General features: G+C 30.8%; 1 protein-coding gene across 5 annotated transcripts in view; it reads right to left on the bottom strand.

The window, feature by feature from the left end:
- Positions 1–24,016, bottom strand: part of LOC143198801 (uncharacterized) — a 116,114-nt gene that overhangs the window by 21,585 nt on the left and 70,513 nt on the right. For all 5 annotated transcript variants that reach the window (XM_076408297.1, XM_076408298.1, XM_076408296.1 and 2 more), the window contains 14 exons: positions 14,316–14,489; positions 13,296–13,505; positions 12,215–12,451; positions 11,842–12,076; positions 11,289–11,409; positions 10,599–10,735; positions 9,444–9,788; positions 9,019–9,380; positions 8,580–8,948; positions 8,205–8,517; positions 7,896–8,152; positions 7,679–7,834; positions 7,489–7,624; positions 5,474–5,534 (listed from right to left, as the gene is read on the bottom strand). In XM_076408297.1, the coding sequence (XP_076264412.1) occupies positions 5,474–5,534; positions 7,489–7,624; positions 7,679–7,834; positions 7,896–8,152; positions 8,205–8,517; positions 8,580–8,948; positions 9,019–9,380; positions 9,444–9,788; positions 10,599–10,735; positions 11,289–11,409; positions 11,842–12,076; positions 12,215–12,451; positions 13,296–13,505; positions 14,316–14,489 (3,113 nt within the window). The remainder of the gene's footprint in view (positions 1–5,473; positions 5,535–7,488; positions 7,625–7,678; positions 7,835–7,895; positions 8,153–8,204; positions 8,518–8,579; positions 8,949–9,018; positions 9,381–9,443; positions 9,789–10,598; positions 10,736–11,288; positions 11,410–11,841; positions 12,077–12,214; positions 12,452–13,295; positions 13,506–14,315; positions 14,490–24,016) is intronic.

Raw genomic sequence — 24,016 nt, 5'->3', positions numbered from 1 at the left:
TCTTGGCAGTGAGACTATACTGTCGACAACAATTTAGTTTAACCGTATTTCGCTGCTTCTACATTCATTTGTTATTGCTCATTGTTATTATACAGTCTACAATCATTACTTCTAGAAAAGTTTTATTTAAAATTATTTAAAACTCAAAATTAGATTTCATATTTATTAATATAATTTTCTAAAAATCGCTCAGGTTAAATAATTTCTATTTATTATTACAAATTCGTTTTTCTGATCCCATAGAAAGAACCGTTTAAAAATGATTCATTTTCTAATATTTTTTAAATAATTGGCAACAGCAAGATCACTTTATATAACGAAACTTAATATGGGCCATTGTTACTATGTCCCAATTATATTTTCCAACGTCATATTTATACGAAAAATGATATTGGATGTCACAATTTCAATAAACATTTTGCGTCCATTTAGTAAATATGTCTTTGGCACCAATATGAACAGGTACAGTAACTTAATAAAGCACATGGCACATTTATACGAACCAACAATTTGGGAACAATAAAAATAGTCCGTTTTATTTGCCAAACATTGAACTTGATAAAATCGGTGCGGAATTAGGAAAAATAAATTCGCACATAAAAGTTTTTTAATACTTCAAGGATATAAACTCAACCTATTCTAAAAGCAATCAATATATTAGCTGTTTTTGACCTTTTTCTATCTATGACACCATTGAGTACCTGATACCTGATATAAAGTATGTTCAGCATTTTTGTGACATAATTGTAATCACTATTATTTATTATAATGCATCTTCAGTCTCAAAAAGGTTGTGTATCGTCATTTCCCTTGGAAGAAAGAGTGCAAGTTAGCTAGATTAAGGATGTGTGTGTGACTTAACCGAGATAGGTGGGATTTTTTTCTCAGCGCCCTCCTGCTAAGACCACGCAAAACAAATCTAAAACTATTTGTATTAAGTTAACACTCTATATACTACTCTACGGTCAATAGCTTAGCAAAATACTCTTTAGAACATTTTCTAAACCGAATAATAATCATAAACGTATTCAAGTTATACATAGAGATTATTCCGGCAGAAAGTATTTTACGATCTATAGTTTAAACCTTCAAAACAGATAAAACATTAGATTAGCCGACAAAACTAAAATCCTTATGGTCGAATAAATGGATAATTGAAAGATACGATAAATCCATATTACCCGAAAACTATAATGTATATCCTACACGTTAATATTTTTAATTTTATATCTCTAATTGATTGCAAAATATTAATACACGACAAAAATCAGCGTCAGAAACGCCTTATAATAAATTTATTTCATTAGAAACATATTTATCATCCGGGCGATCCATACCTTGGAGATAGATTTAAAGCATTCCTTAAGAAAATCGTTTCAAAAGCGTTGATACATTTTCAAATACGAATAAAACATTTTTCTTTCATTAATTACCAATAAATTTGTCTTGCTGTATCTTATAGTTAATGCCGATGACAAATAAAATAACTTAGGAACTTATAACACGTATCTCTCAGATCTTTAAATAATTTGGATCAATTAATAAAATATAAACTACCTATGAAAAACCTTGTAATAAAAAAGGTATAATTATATGTTTAAATAAAATAATTCCAATTAGATTTTTTAACGAATTCCTCCATCAGTCAACAAGAATTCCAATAGTTAATTAACGCGCAATATAAACTCTACCACCAAGATAGCAAGCATAATATAAACGCAATTACGTTTCGTGATTTAACGGTTTCCGCACTTTTAGCCATCTCTAATTAAAATTCTCAGAGATCTGCTTTGGCATATGCAATGACTTGAATCTATCACTACGTTTATATTATCTTAAAATAAATTTATATTAAAAGCTGATAAATTCCATGACTCATGTTTAGAAACAAATGAAATAAATGTAAACTAATTATTTAGACTTAACTGCCAAACAAACTGACATAGTACGTAGACTTTTAATGATTTTAATCGACTTATGTATAAATTAACCTATCCTAGTAGCTTGTAGAGATACGGATTTTGTTATAATTAGTGGATAATTAAATTTAATCTATCACAATATCTACTACACTTTTTAGTGTTTATGATAATGATTTATTTTGGTCCAAATTGAACGAATGACAATATGTGGTTACGCATGGTGGCGCTACGTGCCACATAACCACGAATTGTCGCAACACAGTCACCTATGGGTGTCTCCATGCAATACAAAACAGTATAAAGCTATTCAAATAAAAAAAATTCGTCCCCTCATACATAGAAAATTATATTATTATTGTCATTATAGAAAGCAATGGGTATACGATAATTTTTGTTTACAGGTTAGTGTAGCTAGAATAAAAGCACAATATGAAATGTTAAAAGAATATAGCAATGAATGTATAGACGTATATTCTACATACAGGCTTAATACATATCGATTTGAATTGCATTTCTTGCTTTTATTGAATGCACTGAGATAGCAGTTTCCGTGCTGTGTCAAATGTATTAATGAGTAACTTTACAGAAAAATGGATGCTTGCATTTTTGTATATTAATAAATAAATTGTATTTGTTACCATACATGTTGTTTTATTTTCTCTTTTTCTATTTAAAATAATTTTTGAATGAAAGATGTTTATAAAAGGGTCTTTATATTACATTTTTTATATTATAAGAGATGAAAAATGTACCAAACAATTTTAACTTGAGTCAACAAAAGTAAATAAGATAATTTATTTTATTTACATTATATTCTTCAAATGTACGTATAATTTTCCACAACTGCAACAGCAACGTTGCAAATTCAAATCCTTGTGTGCATGTCGAGAGTCTCCAGAACTAGACTTTTGTGTATTTACATAGAGACTGTGGATAACTAAGTAAAATATGCGCGTCTCACTTTATTTTTGGATTAGAGAAAATATAAAAATGTATGTATCGAAATATTTATCATCCAGATTCACACTTGAATAACCAGAGTGCTGAATCATAATATAAAAAAAAACTATTTTATTGAATATCTAAGATTCTTTTGGAATTAAATAATCAAAAAATATGCCGTAGCGTAAAAAAAATCATCAACATATCCGCTATCACAAGGAAATAAAAACATCAAAAGATATTCTCGACACAAAAAAGATTTCTCGGGTGTGTCCTGGATATTTAGTGGGTGGCCATTAATCCACCTGACAAAAACACGTTTGTGATTCGGCATTTCGGCACGAAAATAATTCGAAAATGTTTTCCGCTGCCTTTGACGCAGGTACGTATATTTATTCTGGTCCAGTGTCGTTTCATTCATTGGAAACAATAAAGTGGTGGATGTGGCGGCTTCATGCCGCTAAACAACACTCGACCCGATCGTTAATCGTTGTGGAATGTGGAACAATGTAACCGAGAGATTGTTTTAACGATGGCCAAGAAGTGGGATTTTTCGCTAAAACAACATTAGTCGGTAAAACTAACCAGTACCCCGGCGCAGACATATTTATGCGACTTGTAAACTTAACACACTTATTAATTAGGATGATCAGATTGATCTTCTTTCGTGTTAATATACGTAATGGACAGTGGATATTACCGGCATGATATAATTTTCCCACTTTTTGTATTCAATTTTAAAATTACGTTTAAAATCGGAAACATATTCGCAGTCTTTTGTTGTTTTAGGAGGGTTAAATACAAGGTTTAAGCCTATGTGATTTATCTAGTTTGAAAGCAAGATCTCGTAGCACGGCTAAGATCTATTCAAAGAATTATTTTCAAGCGTTAGCACAACCTAGGTCAATATATTTCCGTGAAGGAATAAATCAACTGACGAGATAGTCAAATGATACAAAAACTTCAATCATTCTTATAGCACTTGTTACGTTGACAATATAGTCTTAATCGATACTTGTAATATTATTGTAAATTATTTTTGTGTATGAGTTTTTATTTGTGTTCTCTGGGTTATTCTGTAAATTGGTCACAGTAGATCCAACCTAGATAAACTCTCATTGGCAAAAAAGAGATACTAAAATAAAATTTTAAAAAACAATAACGCCAGAATTTTTTTATGATCTAATACCATGTAAATAATTCTACATATTGGGACCTATTAACTCATTAAAACTATACTTTAGTTCTACAACTGATAATACAGTCAAAAAAATAATTTAAAAATTGTTAAAAACAAAAAATATACTTCAGCCTATTGGCTGAATATGTTCAAAGCCTTCTTGTTACTGAAAAACAAATGACGATAAATAAATCTATTAATTGTTAATATTGGGTTAATTGTTAAAAACGAAGTGATTTATGTTTACAAAGCGAGCTGTAGATGCGAGAACATGAAACGTAAATGTGCGCGTAAATTTCAAGATCGTAAACAAAAATCGACAGGATCGATTTCATGATGGCCCAGTATTGGGATTTCTCCCGCGCGAATCGATTGTTATTTGCTGCTAAAATTAACTAATACACAGCCTTTAACCATTATATATACAAGTAATACGAACTAAATTATTTCGCATTCTTATGTTAAAACGAAAATATTAGTTAATAATAGCGTTATTTATCTTCGTTTCATTAGCTATTTGTATTATTCGGCAATAAACAATTTCTTACAATGTATACTTGAATGCATATTCATACGATGCCTTCAAAAATTATCTCGTAACCGTATTTAATGATTATCGCGGTAGTCAAAAATAGTAATATATAATACGATCCAATCTATTGTTATTAATACGTTAATATTGTCTTCATATTGTTACAAAAGCCGCCAAATGCAACTCCAACATGAACAAACCTATTAAGCGGCTCATATTTCATCAAAAAAACGTTTAAAAACACACAAAAGAATAAGGTTCAAAAGTCCAGTTTTATAATTGAAAAGGTCTCAATCCCCAACATGATATTAGAGTTGATTCAAAGTCAATTGTGAAGTAAGTCGAAGGAATAACTGCAGAAATGATTTATAGTCAAAAAGTCCCAATGAAAACTGATAATTAGATAGAAGATGATAAACTATGCTATCGTAAAGAATAAGGCCCCAACTTAACTCTAATAGACGTAAGCTAATTAGCATTATTTATGTGAATATAAAATAATCAACCTGAAACAACTCACAGCTTAGTGTTACCTGGTGGCATGGTAATTACTCATTGAAATTAGTCTTTGATTTCAAGAATCAAACTATCAAATTATTATATCATCTAATTAAAAAAAAAAACGCTAAGCATCATCATTAGATTTACAGACTTTTTACTAATAATGATACTTTCAAAAAAACTTACCTACTTTCAAAGTAGGTAACTAATCTTGATAACATTTTTAACAATATTAAAAGAAAAATTCGTTTTTGCGTTCTGGCTGATAATATTAGTACTACTTGAAGGAACATTTTTTTAATAATCATTAAATATCAAGAATCGTTTTTATCAAGAAACGTAGTTTTAGATTTTCTATTTTTAAAAATATTTTGTTATAATTTTACTGGTACTTACTTTACGATTTTCATCTCCGCTCAAAGGTTTAGAATCTGACTTGTCCTCGATACTCTGACCACTAAAAAAGAATTATAAATTTTAAAAGCCTAATTACAATAATTGGGATTAATCATCTGAACTATACACGTGTATTCTGTCAGCCGCAGGTCAATTTAAATGTATTAAAAATAAAAATGTAAAACATGAATCAATGGCGTGTGCGATATAATTCTCTGAAAAGTCCAATTAAAAAAAATTAAACGAATACAAAATATATAATTTTAGAGCCGACGTTGGTCCTAATCAGTAATTCGTTAATTAATCGATAACTAATTCTGAATAATCTGTTTATGTTATACATGTTGTAAATAACTGATGTATCATATGATCACATGACTCCCTATTAAATATTTACGTCACACAATCAATTATACCCCCCTGACGTTTACATCTCGTACCGACCGTCACCACCGATGAAAAATGATCGTTCAATTTAAATGGGACGTATAAAAATCTCCCTGCCAACAGGTGAATAAAATCGCGAGCTTCTAAAAATACGGCACCCATCAATTTCCCCTGCTGTCTCTGTCGTTGGAAATGTGTCATCGGCGACAACAGCCACCTCGACTTTCAGAAATTTTAATTTTCGATTAACGCACAAAAAATAGAACGTTATTTTTAATTATGGAAGTCGATGTGGATAAATATTCTTTTGTTTGATTGATTACGAGGTTATAGGAAAACACCATGTTTTACAAAGAAATATTTTTTAAAGATTAAATGTGTTATTAGATTACATATAAAATATAATGTCAGATAAATATGTGGGATTAATATACACGTGTTTGTTAATAAAAATAGTATTTCTTGGTAAAACAAGTTCCCAGAGCTTTATTATGTTCCTTATTATGTCCAATTTGACATTTCCAGCTGACAATATAATCAAACTTTGTATTATGAACATTAAAACAATCTCTGTATAAAAAAATCAATAAAATATTGTAAATAACATATATACAAAGGATGTACAGGAAATACTTGAAAAGCTTTTTTTAGAAATTTAAAAAGAATATTGGTTGGTTAAAAATAATAAGATCTGTTAACAATACAGTCGTTTTTCAATGTGACAGCTGGATTAGTAAGCGTATTAAAACAATTTACGTTTCCTTAGATCTGCTCTGATGTAGAATCGATAATTTATTACAACAATATATCTGAGGATATTCGAATTTTGTTCGCAACTGTGTTCCTGTCCAACAATAAATTTATATTCTTTATTTATCGTTACATAAAAATATACTTAAAATATATTTTTTTAACATCAAATCTATACTTTATTCTATATTTTCCAAAGCAATCTTAGTTTTTTCAGTAATCATTACATTCTATACGTAATACAGCTCAAATCTTATTTGATGAAGAAACATTTATTATATAATATATCTAAAGTAAATATAATATGAAGATTTGGGATAAGATATAACAAAAAATGTTTGGGCTTGAAAATATTGAAATCACACTACGTTAATCTACATTTAAATATTATTTTACAATTTTTTAAATTATTTTATTAGTGTTAGAGAAAAATAGATAAAAATACATGGTATAATTATCAAAGAAATGTTTCTAAACTCATGCTATATATAGTCTAGATAGAAATATTGTGTTAATAATAAAGTTATTCTTACTCATAATTTTGTTTAATGGAAGTTGTGTTTGTTAATTGATTTTTACTTGTTGTAGGCTCACTCATCGCGCACGTTTCCAGCGAAAGTTATATTGCGAATAAACGCCTCTACCAAATGTGGCAAATTTAGATAAGTTCCCACACATTCATTTCAAAAAAGATAACGATATATTATATGAAAACCGAAGATAAAAACAATTTTAATTTAGAATTCAATGCAATTATTATTTGTTTAGTGAGTGCGTAAAACGCAGCTAATACTAGTATTTAAGTAAATATATAAAACAACCAATACCGGTAACATTTTATTATTTATGAACGTAATACATTTTTATAAAAATCATACCTGTGTCTTACGCCATCTGAACTTGAAGATATTATGGAATCTTGCCTCTGTTGCGCCCATTGTATTTTTACTTCTTCCTGGACTTTTTGTTTTAGTGCTAAAACTCTTTGTCTTTCTTGTTCAATTACCTGAGAGCCTACACAATATAAATTAGTTTCCATAATAAGTTTTAACTGTGATATTGTCATACCTTGTTGACATAGATGTAACTGTCTATATCTTTCGATTTCTTTCAGAGATTCGAACGCTTTCCTACCCAAAGAGCCTCGGCCTTCTTCGATTATCGGAGAGTCCAAAGCAACTTTACTTATACGATCAATATCATCTTGGCTTGGGAACTTTTTGGCTGTTATATTAAAATATGTTTTTCTGTAATGTCTCTTAAATATAATCTATGGTTTACTAACCTACACCATCTTCTAACACGCACTTTTCTTGTAATAATTTTTCATTGAACGATTGCGACATGTTGAATTCGTGTTCTTTATGAACCTTGTGATTATTAATTATGACGGAGCAACTTAAATCCGTTACTTTATGAAGGAACGAATCGGATGTATCGTTATCATCTTTAGTTTTGTCGTTTTCATCACTACCGCTGGATACTTCTTGATCAGATTCTTGATTGGTGCTTGACAACAATTCATTATCGATAATTTTTAACCTGTAGGATTAATATTGTTAAATTCATAATAAAATTGTTTTACTATATATACCTGTTTCTAATTTCCTCTAATCTGACCATACATTCCATCTTTTGTTTTTGTATTGTTTTATATTCATTCGAGTTAGTTTTCGATGTTGTTGATCTTTGATTATCCAGTTCTTGAAGGTGAACTCGCAGATTTTCGATTTTACTGGATAAATCCACTATGTCTCTTTGTAGCTCCTCGCGACTCGCTAGCCAATCGGCTTCTTCTTCAAGATGATGGAACTCTAGATCCTCAAAATTCTTTCTTTCATTATCTAACAATTCTTGAGCGTGAAGATACTCGTCAAATATACTGTCATATTCCGGACTTGATTTGTCTAAAATTAATATAAAGTACGTTCAGTTTGGGTTTAATGCCGTAACTGGACCTAATGCCTACCAGCTGTTTTTAATTTTTCTTCAATTTTGGTCATATTTTCTTGTGCTAATTTTAGCTTTCTCTTGCATTCTTGTTGATCTGTCTCCTGTTTTATTTGACAATCCTTCATACTCTCCTCTATTCTTTGTGCTCTTTTCGTCAGCTTTTGTTTTTTGGTTTCCAATTTCTCAATTTCCAACTGTTTCGATTTAAATTCTCCGTTTATTAAAGCTCTCTCAAGTTCAATTTCCCCGTGTAATTCTTCTTCTTGGATCTCAATTTCCGCCATTTGTCTCTTGATTCTAGAAATCACCGTGAGTATATCCCTTTTCTCTTTTCTTAGCTGCTGTAATCTCTCTTTGTCTTCAACACCTCGTCCATTTGAGTAAGCTATAAATGAATGTTTTCAAAAGTGATTTTTTACAGCTTTAACCAGTTCTTATTAATAGTAAATACTTACTTTTATTGTAATCTCTAAAAGAATCGAAGCTGTTTGAATCGTTTGTATTATTTAAACTCGAAGTTTCATCGTCTCTTTTGCAGCTCGAGTCAAGTGATTTCTTGCTCTCGGTAGAGTTTCGGTCTTTCTCAACGATAAGATCGTCTTCTAGCGGATAAATAAATTTGGTAGGAGTATTTTTTCTCGGTTCTAGTTCAAGCAAATCGAAATTCTCCTGCGTAATTTCTTTTGAGTTGTGAAGATTCTGTTTAAGGACCTTTTCAGCTTCCTTAATAAGTTCGGCTTCTTTAATGAGTTCGATCCGTTCAATTTCTAAGGCAGCAAATTTGTTTTGCTTAGATTCAGCAACATCTCTAATATCACTATTTTCATTTGAAAATGATATATTAGTAACATTACACAGTTTAAGATATTCTCTAACTTACTTGTCTCTGGATGTGCCCACGAATGTTTTTATTCTTGTTCGAGGACTCGATGGATAAGATCCTCCGCTACCATTCTGAATGTGAACGTTTTCATACTGGCTGGAGATGTCTGGACTTTTAAGTTCGTCTTTGCGGGATTTTCCCTGTCGATATTCAACGTTTTCATATTGAACGTTCCTTGAATCCGATTTACTATAGTTTATTGTGACATTTTCATAATTGTGGTTGCTCTGCTTCAATAATTCGTTATGTAAAACCTCTAATGGCGAAGGAGGCGGGGTTCCAAATGGTGATGATGGGCCTAAATGTCTCTTGTCCCTTGGTAGAGACCCATTCGTTATAATCCTAAAAAGTATTTTTTTACGTGTTTCAAAGTAAACTTATTAATATTAATATTTTATATATATTTTTACATACATATATGCAGTTTTGATCAATATTTTACTACTTTTCAGATAAAGTGAATATAAATACTGAACCAAGTGATTTTTTCAAAGACCCTTTATAAATTAAGAGTTTTGTAGAATTTAGGCTATATGGTGGTATTAAAGCTTCTTAGGCAAAGTATCTCAATTTTTGCTAAATCACTAAAAATGTGTGTGGTCTATTGTTGTTATAGAAAGCGAACTTTCCGAAAACTACCAAAAATGCATTCATCACAATAAATATGCATTTTTGGATGATCCTGCCCTACATTTTTCCTTTTCTGAATTCAAAAAAGCAAAATATTGAAAAATACACTGAAACTTCCATATTCAGAGTACAATCACTTTTGACTAAGTAAACAAATCGCGTTGCCTATATGAGGTTTTCAAGCCTTATTAGGAAAAACAAAAATAGCTTCCCCAGCCAAATATATTAATAATTGTTTAGATTTTGTTTCTAACAAAAGCCATTTCGTTTCTGAAATTTTCTCTTGTTTTTTTAATGGTAATTTGAAGGTAATTCTTATTATGTTATAATTATTTCCTTGAATTATTTACAAGAGATTGGCTGTAGCGAAACACCAACTAAATAATATTGTTCCAAAAATATTGTTAGAAGTTACTACAGCATATAGAGATATTCGTAGCATTAGCGATAAATTCACTTCAATTTTACAATCAAATATTATAAGTGAATAAGTCATTTGCTATTAATAAAAGTTGATCTTACCTATTCGGAGTGTGATGTTTACTTTTCTCGCCGTGCTGTGATTGCTTTTCATATTCAGCGCACATATTCAAAATCTCTTCCAATCTTTGCTTCTCGGCTTTTTCAGTTTCCTGCTCTTTGACACGGTCCCTGTGTGCCTATATAACATACCATTTAACAGATCTGGTAATCAAGAGAACGCAATAAATCTCTTACGCATACTGACTAAATCACAAGTAAACAATTTATCACTGGTTAACTATTATTCATAACTGATTACTGCACTTTTTATCTTAAATACCATGGGTCATTTAATTTTAACACGTTAACAATGGACTGCATTCTAAGATATACCACTTTTCAAGCAATTTTAAATGCATTATAACATGCTATTAGGAAAAAATGCATGAGCGGTTGTTCGTAAATAAAATGGATATTGTCAACACAAACCAAGATAAGATAAGATATATGTTTCTCATAGAGTGATTTCAACGTACTTTGACTTTTTTAGACCCTGGTATGTTCGAACATGTAAATGTTTGCTGTAGACTTTAATGTGGGTTGTATATAATTTGAAGATAGTGCTATTGTTTAAACTTATGTTGTTATAAACATATAAGGTTAAGAATTTTGAAGTGTAAACAACCGTTATTTATACGGTAACAAGTGTTATCAGTTCGGTCACAGCGGTTCGACGAGATATATTTTTACCTGATTTCTTCGAATTTCCGCTTCAATCTCCTCGACGAATTTAAAAGGTATTTCGCCCACTGATCCGCTTCTGCGGTGTTCGGTTTTAACCGCATTTGATACTGGGCTGGGAGTAACGCTCCTGGAAATATTTTAATCAGTTCATTTTGATGTGATAACTTGTTTTTAAGTTTGTAAATTTAACCGTCATATGTATAGTGATTTTGTTTAATATAATCACAGTTCTATTTACTCATAACAAAAGAGAAACGACTCTCTAAAGATCCGAATATGCTGGAATTAATTTAAAGTATTATAAACTGATAATTTTTATGCGCAAATATTACTATGTTTTGTGACAATATATAATTGTTCATTGTGGTTTTATAGTTGTGATAAAATATTTTAATTGATTCACGTTTTTGTAAATACAGAATTAAAGTTCATTTTAAATAAGGATGTCATAATAAAAGTAGTTATACAACCCAATATATAGAGAATGACCTTCGATATAAAATGGTGAATGTATTTTATTAATCAAAATTTAAATGAACAATAAATTTAAAATATTTACCTGTAGTATTGTGTTGGATTCCTATTAAAACTAGGACTAGGACAGTTTACTCTATTCACGTTGATATTCTTGGTCGATGATTTGTTATTTAAATCGTTATGGTCAAAATTAACGTTTGGACTTTTGGTCACACTTCCATTCTCGTATATAATTACTCGGTTATTAATATTTTTCGTTTCGTTTACTGTAACATTTACATACTGGGGCTGTCTGGTTTTGGAAAATATACTTTGACCTGAAAAAACGTAAAGCAATTAATTAAAAATAATTACAGACGAACGTCATGTCGTACGAGAGTCGTAATTTGTCGTCTACATGTTTCAATAACATAAGCAAAACAGTTAAAGGTGTTAATTATCGTGATAATAGATACCTGGAACTTTGTTCTGTTGTTTTTCGTTCGAGTGGAGCTCCACATAATTCACCGCGCTCTGTAGTAAGCTTTTTCGGAGGCTGTCGATGTCTTTTCCTAGAACATCTTTAACTGGTACGTTTACGGTAGGCACGTTGGAGGTAAACACTTTCGGGGAATAGGCTTTTTTTAGGTTCTGGGCCGCTAGATATTCGAATTTTGACACTTTAGTCATTATACTCGAGGGAGGTTCTTCACCTAAAGAAAATTTTAAAACAATGAAATAACGCAAGCCAAAATACGTTTATTCTTATGTAATATATTATTGAAATTACTATATAGTGATGTTGAATGTTTTATGATTTAAATATGAGTTAAGCTTTCACTGCTATTGGGTGCATGAGATTTATTTATTTATTTTGTTTAAAGAATAATGTTTACATATTTTATATATCCATCTTAAACATGGTATACACGAGTACTTGATTAAAAGTGAGTTTAGGGTAATTGAAGGTACAGAGATTAATGCTAATGTATGTAATGAAAAAAATACGTGCTAATGAAAACTTGGCTTGAATTAAGCCTCGGAATCCGTTAAATAAGCATGTGTTTTTAAAATTGACAGATGGTTTAAAAAACTGAAATCACTGTTAGGAACTTTTATATCATTGAAATATAAATATTTCTGTTATGAAAAAATATGTTATTAGTTAATATTAAACCATTTTTTCAATGCTGATAACTTTGTCGAATAAAAGTTAATTTGAAAAGTGTTACTTTATTTTAATGTTAAATATATAACTATAATATATCATAATTAATATATTTATAATATATGTATTTTATATACAATTTTATATAAATAAAAAAATTAAACTTGATATTTCTGCAACCCAGGTAAAAAACTCGCAATACTAATTGCAATAAACGTCACAGCCAGTTGGGCGTCATCGATATCAGATGATCAAGCTAAACACAGTAAACATATGGCTTCGTTCTTCATTCGTATTCCTGTTTTAACTCATTAACGCTCGCCGTTATGACTGTTTGTGAAAAGAAAAAGAAACAATTAGACAAAAGGTAATAAAAGTGGACTCCTTACTTCCGCTGTCTGATAGAGAGCCTCTGGGGCTCTTTCTCGGCGCCACCGGTGGTTTTTTATTGAACTTGACTTGGCAACTGACGTCGGCCGGTTCGAACGTTATAGGCGCCATCGAGATTCTTGGATTGGGCAGCACGGACTTCATCAGTTTGGCCTCGGCCGGATGATTGAATCGCATGTAGTTTGAGCGACCTATCGTTATCATAACACCTACAATCACAAAACAAAATCAATAACATGGATAACGACGCTTTAATTCAATATATGTTTGATAAAACTACTTCCAAATTAATTAGTTTATATACAAGATATATTCTTGGTTCTGGATGTATAAGGTTCTTGTATTGGGAAGTTTGTCTTGTAATTCCCTATACATTTTTGCCCATATTATTTCATTATGTTTTTTTTTTGATAACATCTTTATTAGATATGCTTAGTACAATCTTAATTAAAAATTAATTTATTACTACATTTCATTTGTACTTGGATTAACTCAGAAGGTAAGACGAGTGCGAGAAAATACATAAATATGTATTCCTCAATTATAAAATTATAATAACTTCGCAAATCCACTTGATTTCCAGGTCATCGTGCAGTTCCTCGTTGGTTACGTAGCGACAGGTATTGGTAATTAATCGAAGAATTTTGTTTTGACAGCGTTGGATGACTAATTGATTTGAATTTTTAGTGAAACCCCATATTTGCACCCAATTGGTCCAAATTGGCTTTATAATTGTCTTATAAATAAACCTCTTTGATTTTAGATCAAGTTGAGAGTATCTTCCGACCAACCAGTATAGTTGTTTTATAAAAAAAAACATATTTTTCCAATCCTTAATAAACCGGGAATTTTTATTACATTTAACCAGAAACGGGCATTTCAAATAAGATTCGTTAAAGGGGTAAATATTTAAGCACATTACTATGTCATATGTCTACGGATTTCGCTTGTCAGAACACTTTCGACATATCGACATTTGATACAACGTCTCATTGTTTATATAGCTATTAAAAACTTACCTTGCGATAAGCGTGTTGGCTCTGTGATTTTCACCCCATCGATGGACAGATTCTCCGACAATGGATAGATGGTCACTACACCCTCGCTGTTTTCGATATGGCAATGTAGCGGTAAAACCCCCGTACCTTGGACGGGAATGTCGACTCCTGGACCACTGCCCAAAGTCACTCTACCTGTAAACAACAGGGGTGTCTAGAGTAATCAATGGTTTTATAAGGGAGTTAATAAGATAGAGGATAGTAAACATTTGGCAGGTATATAACGAGATTTTTGCGGGTATTTCCGTAGACCCTTCTAACAGGTAAATAATTGAAACAAAATGTACAATAAACACATACTATTTATAACGTCTATTTTTATTATATTTACTTCCTAGGTATTGTTATTTTAATTTTCTATATCTATTACATACAGCCATACTGCTAATTTTTAATTTATGAATTCGTAACCTATACATATTATGAATAAATATTATACTTTATTTTTAACTTTTTGGTATATATTTCTACTTTCTTAGTACAAAATCACTTAATATATCAATGTATTAAGTTAACATAAATACTTTAATCCGATTTTATAGTGTTGTAAATAAATGTTGTCTTTAAATAATAACCAGGAAAATAATACACCAGTTGCTATTATTAGTTATATAAAAAATATAAGGAAAGAAAGGGAAAAGTATTTCAAAATTATGGAAATGGGTTTATAAAACTATGACGTCTGTTATGAACTTTAAAATGTAAATTATTAATACACAAAAAATAGCGGTAGGCTTCTAAATACAATGAATAAATCGCTTCGGTCTACTAAAATATGATATGACATATTTTATTGTTAATTATCGAATTATAGCTTGTAATATTAGACACAGTAACACAATATAAAAATACACATTGTAAAGTGCTTTATACTGGATTTTCATTCTACTAGTAATAAGTTTTATGAAGCGTAGAATTATAGAAGTGTTTAAAATCTTTTATATATAAAGAATGTGATGAAAATAGTAGGGAATGTAGTTTATATAATTTCCCTTTCAAATAGCAATTAATGAATTGGGATAATTATCTTCGTACATAATTAATTTTGAATATATATTTTTTTAAGTCTAAATAAACGTTTTAATAACAGGAATATGTTATTTAACCGTTGTTATTTAACATTTATTTATGGTGTTCATATATTAAATCTGTTATTTGTAATTCTTAATTTAAGGTATGTTTCTATGAAATAATGTACATTAGTATTTTTGTCTTAACACATTAGTCTTAATTACATTGATATCATAGTTATATCACACTTTAATCCATGGACCTTGGTCACCAATTAATGTTTTAACATATATTAATGTTTCGTAGGTTGCCTTTGTTTTAACTTTGTATACGATGTATATGATGATTCTTATTTGTGTTTTTTTATTGAATAGGAATTAAAGTATTGTATTGGTATAAAATCTCTTTATTTGTCTTTTTTGAAATTCAATATGTTTACTACAGGAAAAAATGTTCAAACTGTTATGAGAACTCGATAATCCTTGGTATAGCAACAAGATGAAAATCCCCATTAGTATATTATTGTTTTGTATATTATATTTTGTTGTGTATTTTGAAGTCTCCTTTTTACTAACGAGGGTTTATCTGGACTGGACCTACAGTTTAACGTGGGCTCCGAACCACGGTCCTCGGCATTAACCTTACCAATTAGCGAGTGACCAACTTAGGAGATCATCTCAGAAGACATCCGGTCTTACCCAGCCTGGTTACAGGCGTGACTGGGATCATTTTCCTCGTCGGATTTTTTACACTCTTGTCTAAGGACAATTACAAATGTTAAACAATCACAAACATAAATTTACAATCATCCAGCCCTAGCAGGATTCGAACCCGCGACAATAGCAACAGCAGGAGGACCGTCCTGCCGCCTTTACCACTGCGCCAACAAAGCCGGCACTGTATTTTTTAATCTTTAATCAGACAAGACTTTTGTTGGAGAATAAAATGTTCAACAATGAACACAAATGGTTGGTCATTGTCCTGATTTGAGCTGAATTTAATTATGTACAAATAATAAGAGGCCATAAGTACTCTAAATACTAACTATAAAATACCTTAGCGTCAGGTAATTGAATTTTACAATTAATTCAAATACTGTCCAATCTTGACCTTAATGAATGATAATATTAAACTTGCTTATTCTGATGACCATTCTTGCTAGATAAAAAACTGAGAAACTAAACTAAATAATAATATAAGTCACAAAAGTGAATAACGTTGATTTTAAATTGCGAGAACGAATATTTTAATTAAAATGTATGATACTTTCCTTCCAGCGGACCAAACCGTTGCGTTTTCTATTTACAAACGAACAGTGCAGTTAATCTTTTTCGTGCATGTTTCGGGTCTAGGCCCTAACAGACCGTAAAAGCGAGCGGTTCGACGTAACGGTCGCCGTATCCGCCCTCCCGAAGACATCGAAGCTAGAGACAAAGCACGATCGGGCGATCAGACACGTCGGCGGCCACGTGGATGAGTCAGGGACGCAACGCGGACCCGCAAACGTCATCAGACTCCCCGGATGACTAACTGAGGGGGTCTTAAAATGGACCTGTCGCTCTCAGAGGTTTTAATTAGTTGAAGACGAAATTAGTTAAAAGGCCGAGGAAATTTTCTGATTTTTCTTTTAATTTTTGACAATTTGGTATCTTTTCGTGATGTTTATGGTTCGGTAAGACTTTTAGAAAATGTTGGGAAAACTTTTTTTATTGCCTGAAGAGATCCTGATGATCTGAAGAGGGCATTTCTATTAAAATAACCAGGTTAGATAAAATAAAATATCAGATAAATAGATAAACATCATGTTAGATAAAAAGCAACTGTACTGATTAGTCAGAAGATACTTTCGACTTGATCTAAAATCAAAGAGATTGGTCTATCAGTCAATTATAAAGCCAATTTGGACTGAAGGAGTGCAAATATGAGGTTGTACTAAAAGATCTAACCATCTAGCAATTCAACACTGAACTAGGATGTACACTCAAGAGAACTAAACCGTGTTATCTTGGGTAATTATGTAATGAAGTGCACCAAATCGTAAACAAAATGAAAAGTGTTACTAATTGTTAATTTATTAGAGATTAAGGGCTAATGGGTCTTCCTAGATAAGTATCTATATATAGGACCCATGAGGTGCAAATATGAGATTGCACTACAACATCAAACCAACTAGTAATTCAACGATGCCAAAACGAAGTTTTCGATTAATTACCAATGCTTTTCGCTACTTAATCAACGAAGAGTTAGTTGCACGATGACTTCGACATCAAATGGATTACTATCACTTACTTTAGTCGGTCGGTTTTTTTCAGTATATATTGATATTTTTAATAAACCCTTACAATAAAGTACCAAAATTTACTAAACCTTTAAAATCAAGCACCAAAAAACACCAAACATTTAAGATTAAGTACCAATTAAACAGTTTATAAAAAATATTAAATGGTTTTTTATAATGTTCAAGAAATATAATTAATTTTTTTGAAAAAACATCAACTTCGATATATAGGTCAAAAAATTATCGGCCAAAAATATCGATATTTTTTCGGCATCCCTACTTCAATTGTTTACGAAACACTATGCAAGCAGATACGAATCTATTGGTGGAGTATTTGGAAAAATATTTATCTACTATCATAAAAGGAGTTAAAAATTTGTAGAATAAATGACTAAGAATATCTTACATATTTTTATCATTAAAAAAAAATAAAAATAGAAAAATTGCAGAAGACATGGACAAATAGACATATTTTAAAAGAATCGTTCGCTATAGAGGGATTGAAAGACCAGCATTGAAAGCACAATCTTAAGAAAAAGTACAAAGCGCAGCCAGGATCTATGATACTTTAAATGAAATTATGATTAAAGCTTTAAAAAGCCAATGATCAAATATTACCGTACATGGTAGGCACTATATTACTTTTAGACAATGTTCTACACAACATATAAAATAGTATCGCATTTAATTAAATAATTTAAAATCGTCAGTGTACCGGAAAATGTAAATGTGAAATATGGAAATCCGTGCTGTGTGAAATTAATTATTGTTTAACTGGTACCTAGCGAGATGTATTTAATGAATAGACATAATGGCATGTCCATGCTCCACTATACTTTATTACATCCATCCGTGATCATTTCAAGCATGAAGCTCTCGAACAGAAGACCGGATATATATCCGACACGTATTTCATCCGAATTTTGCCAAAATCAGAACGTGGAAATTATTAGTTGTTTCAATTCAACAGAAAGGCAAACTATTTTGTCATATTTTTAATAAAAATATTTTTTAAATTTTTTAATTATAATTAAAAGAAAAAAATAGTAATATAATTATTAAAAAAAAAGTTTATAATTGAATTTAACAATAATTTTTTTAATATAATAAGAATCTTGAATTAATTTTCAAGGAAGCTAAAAGAGGAGCAATTGTTTCTATGACAACTCGACTTCCACATTCCAAAAAGCGTGTATTTTGATGATATTCAAAAATATACGACTTCCAATGGAGGGAACAACTGATAATTGTAAATAAGATAGAATGACTCGGTTGGCGAAGAGTTTTAAATATAATAATTTTTCGGATTTTGGCACATGCTATCAAGCGTTATTTTAATTTTGTTATTTGTTATATACAGATTACTATTATCTTAATACACATATCAGACGCATTCATTGTAATCGATTGAGATTTCCCATAAAACAAATTTTTTAGGGCATTACTAACAAAGTTGAAAAATATTTTCGTGACCTGAATATGCATTGGATGTACTATAAATTATATTTTATAACGTTATTTTCGTTTCATTACTTTATTTACATTAGTATTTTGTCGGAGTAACCCTAACGTATTTTTTTTACTGTATTGACGTGTAGTATAAATTTTGATGACGTGCATTGACTGTTTTATTAGAAGGACTATAGTTTTAAGTCACTGTAGAGACAAACTATAAGTTAGCTAGTAACAACTACTAATAATAAACCACTAAATTAAAAAAAATAACTTATTAAAAACTAAGTAAAAAATAAATAAAAAAACGCTAATTTAAACATATTTTCTGTAAACTATACTGCTTATAATAAGCACTAAAAATAATTACGAATACCGTTTCGTTTACCATTTCAAGTATAATTGCATATTACTGTCTTTAAACAATTTCTGAACTGAATACATGTCGGCTGAAAAACTTGTTCTCCGGATACCTTTTCTAATTTTAAGAATATCCCGGGAGTGTTGTTGAGTACACCACTCGAAAAGCGTGAAAAAATTAATGAAGCTCACGTACATTCGACGACCTTAAGTCGGACCACGAAAAAATCGAATCTGATTGCGGCGATATAACGCAACACAAACGAAAAAAAAGCGGATAATGACGTTTCGTAAAGTATGAAAACATTAAGCCAAAAAACAGGTCCAACCAAGCGGTACGGATTGATTTTTTATACTCTAATTGTTCGATAATAATTACAGAAAAACATATTTTGTAATATAAGTGCATTATATGTACAGCATCGTCCATAATTATATGATCCAATGCATCTGAAAAAGGTTATTTCGAACGTAACCTGAATTGAAATACAAGGTGACACGTACTAATGGTGCCATCTTGTGATCATTGCTGAGGTTAGTATCTATATCTTTCGCTGATATAGTTCAGTGTTATCTAATAACAGGTCAATTGAAAAGTCCCCGGTCTAACATAGTAAAACACATTGTTTTGTCAAATTTAGTTTTTTTTATTCAACATAATTCCCTCAAGGCTGGTACACTGATTATAGCGACCGTCCAATTTTTCGATACCATTTTTGTAGTACGATTTGTCCTTGCCGGGGGCCAGGTCTGGAGAATACGGTGGATGAGAAAGCAATTCGAAGCCCAATTCATGGATCATTGACACGGTGTATTGTATTAGTGAAGCAGCACTTTCTTTTTCTTCAAATACGGACGTTTTTCAGCGAATTCGTCCTTCAAATGGCCCAATAACGTTATGTAATAGTCGCTGTTGATGGTCCTTCCTTCTTCAAGGTAGTCAATGAAAATTATTCCATGCGCATCCCAGAATACAGACGCCATAACCTTGTCGACTGTTGCGTTTCCCACGCTTTGGAGCGGGTTCATCGTGTGAAGTCCACTCGGATGACTGTCGATTGGACTTCGGAGTGAAATGATGGAGCCGTGTTTCATCCATTGTCACATATCGACGCAAAAACTTGGGTTTATTACGCTTGATCATCTTTAAACACTGCTCCGAATTATCAACTCGTCGTTGTTTTTGGTCAAAAGTGAGCTGACGTGGCACCCACTTTGCATAGAGCTTTCTCATAGCCAAATATTCGTGATATGATGTACACGTTCAGTTGATATCTTTAGAGTGTCTGCTATTTCATTCAATTTCAATTAACAGTCATTTAAAATCATTTTTCGTCGGTAACAACATCTTTTGGGCGTCCACTACGTTCACCGTCTTCGGTGCTTATTGCACGTTTAAATTTAGCATACCAATCCTTGATGGTTGATTTTCATGGGGCGGTGTCCGGAAATTCAGCATCAAGTCAAGTTTTTGCTTGAATTGTATTTTTTCCCTTCAATAAGCAATATTTTATCAACACGCGAAATTCCTTTTTATCCATTTTTTCACAATAACAAAAGTTGCACTCAAAATGCTATAATTCCCAAACTCTTGATCCGACAGCTGTATAATTTATACACGCATCTTTTGAGCGTTAGGGCTAACTAAAAAACATATGGATTTAATTCTAGTAGCGCCATCTATGTGTCAGGCCGGGGACTTTTCAATTGGCCTGCTATATATATATATATATATATATATATATATATATATATATTTTTTTTTTATAACATCTTTATTAGATACGCTTAGTACAATCTTAATTATTATTATTATTACAATTAATTTATTACTACTTTTCCTATGTGCTTGGATTAATTAACAAGCAAGACGAGTGCGAGAAAATACATCAGTATGTATTCCTCAATTATAAAATTATAATTATTTATTAATTATTAACTTATAGCTATAGTTTACACTAATATTACACACTAAATGTTCACACAAGTTCGTATGGTTTTGTTCGTTTCAATCTCCTGACATCCTGTGCGCTGTCCAGCAGTTGTATTGCTTCCACGTTAGAATGATTTAGTAATCTTCTTTCGTGTTTCAATGCGAAATCCTGCACAAGTTCCCAAATCCATTTGATTTCCAGGTCATGGTGCAGTTCTTCATTGGTTACATAGCGATAGGCATTGGTAATCAATCGAAGAATCTTGTTTTGACAGCGCTGTATTTGGCACCCCAAAAAGGTCCAAATTGGCTTTATAATTGTATTATAGATCAACCTCTTTGATTTTAGATCAAGTTGAGAGTATCTTGTTTTATCTTGGTTCTAATGTGTTTTGCTTTTTGTCTAACTGCTATATATATAGATTTAACAAAGATTAGATTAATTCTTCTTTAAAATTAATGGATATGGAAATGAATATAGTAAAATATTAACTTTGCCATTCTGATTTTACATTATAATCGAAGGGCCAGACCAACAAACAGAAATGCAGATGCAAGTCTGCTGAAAGGTTAGTCAATAGCTGAAGTAGTATCAGCAGTTGTAGAAACAGCTATTCAAAGTGGTTTGGTTGGGGTATTGTGACTGTGAATAAGTTTTCGTTGTTTTGGGATTCATTATATCTAATTGATTCCATTAATTCGGTGCAATATATTAAGTTTATAAAAAAACTATGCATCGTAATGAGAAAAAGGTTAAAATAAAAAAAAAATCCGCCAGTAACATCTGAACTTTTATTTTGGCGAATTTTTTTAAATCAAAGTAATAAAGAGTTATTGCCAATATTAATATAAAAAAATACTTAATCTAATAAGCATGGGACATACTTTGTATATTAATTAATACGGCCTTCTTAAATACCATGCTAAATATATAACGTCCTTGGCTTTTTGTAACCTTAACGAAAGCAAAAACTAATTTTTTTCCTATTAAGAAACTGTGGTATAAAAAAAATTACAAGCTAGACACAATGAGCTCAATTCACTGTTTATTAACTGGACTTAAACCCAATTATTAAGTAGTATTTTAATTTTCCATTCATTAAATGTCCTTCACTTTTCTATCGCACGTAAACAACAAAAAATTGTGTGCAGATAATTTTTGAAACTACTTGGCAAAATGTACTAGAAAGCAGCTGATATTTTTAGAAACGTTTAACCAGTCCTGAGTTTTAATGATATATATTTAATATATTTTCTACTATGACTAGTACATTGGAAAATATAAACGGATTTTCAGATATTGTATTAGACTGACAGGAAAATTATTTCCGTCTTATTTGGCAACAACCGAATAAGTTTGACATTGGACAGTGATGCACTTGTAATGATTGGAACAAATAACAGTTCCGTAGTTTTATTACAGAATTTCTTGGATCGAACGGTATTTTATTGGATCATCGTATCATTGTATCATTCACCAGGAAGCTTTATGGGCAAAGGGAGGATTGGAGGACATTATGAATTACATTACATAAATAGACTAGATGACTACTTTTGAAAAACCACTTTAACAATACTATGTTACGTATAGTCTATTCAAAGTTTTTTTAGTAATGCGCAGTGGATATTTGTGACGTCGAAACATTACAATGTTGCCGCATCAACTTTGAGTTTTAGTTCAGTTTGGATTTGACATACAAAAAAATTCTAATCTAAATAAAAGAATTGAATAAAAATTTTACCAAATATAATCTATTTTAACATTATACTATATCTAAAAACAACAGTTAATTATACAGCCGCAATAATTTATAGGTAAGAGTTAAAACCTCTTATCATTATTGCTTTCAAGAATTTACAGTACAGTAACAAAAAAGTGTAAAGAATAAAAATTGATGGAAAAAGGTAAAAGTTACAATAGCATTCAATTGGGTTTTGTTGGTCATTATATTTATTAATAGTTAATTGCAGATATATTGCTGGTTGAGAAGGATATCCTATCAAAAACTGTTTGGATATGTGGAAGGAAGCATTGTCAACCATAACACCTTCAGTTTGGATGAACACGATAAGATATACAAAGGAAGTAATTGATAAATGGTGGAATCGTGAACATGATAAAAAAAATTAATGTGCGTGGACGTCGTAAAGTGAAAGTGACTGAAGGAAACTTTGAGGATATGTGATAATGCTTTGCAATGGAAATTCCTAAGATAGAGTGAATAGAGTGGAAATAACTAAAATATGCACATAATTAATTGAATATAACTGTAGAAAATGGTATTGTAGGGCGTGAAAGATTTGTGTGCACATATATGATTGTAATTGTTCAAAATTAAACATAAGCATTAGGTTAGAACGTATGAGTAAATGCATTAGACAGAATTTAGTGATTAATTTTTATCAAGAATGGTGTACACAGGTAGTAGCAGAAGAAATAAAAATACAGTGATACCAAGATGACTTGCCAAGTAAACACACCATCGAAGGAAACAAGAACTAAACGTAAAAAGTAAATATGTTCTCGAATGAAAATAAAATACGTTTCTCAGATATACAACTGTTAATTAGGTGGATTAGGCCTCCAGGGGGTAACACTACATAAAAAAACGCGCCTACAAACTCTCG

Source organism: Rhynchophorus ferrugineus, unplaced genomic scaffold (assembly GCF_030347505.1).
Source record: "Rhynchophorus ferrugineus isolate W39M unplaced genomic scaffold, kcgeb_rfMv2 rfM6, whole genome shotgun sequence".
NCBI lineage: Eukaryota > Metazoa > Arthropoda > Insecta > Coleoptera > Curculionidae > Rhynchophorus > Rhynchophorus ferrugineus.
Note: the sequence above shows the minus strand (reverse complement) of the source record. Positions and strands in the feature narration are given on the sequence as shown.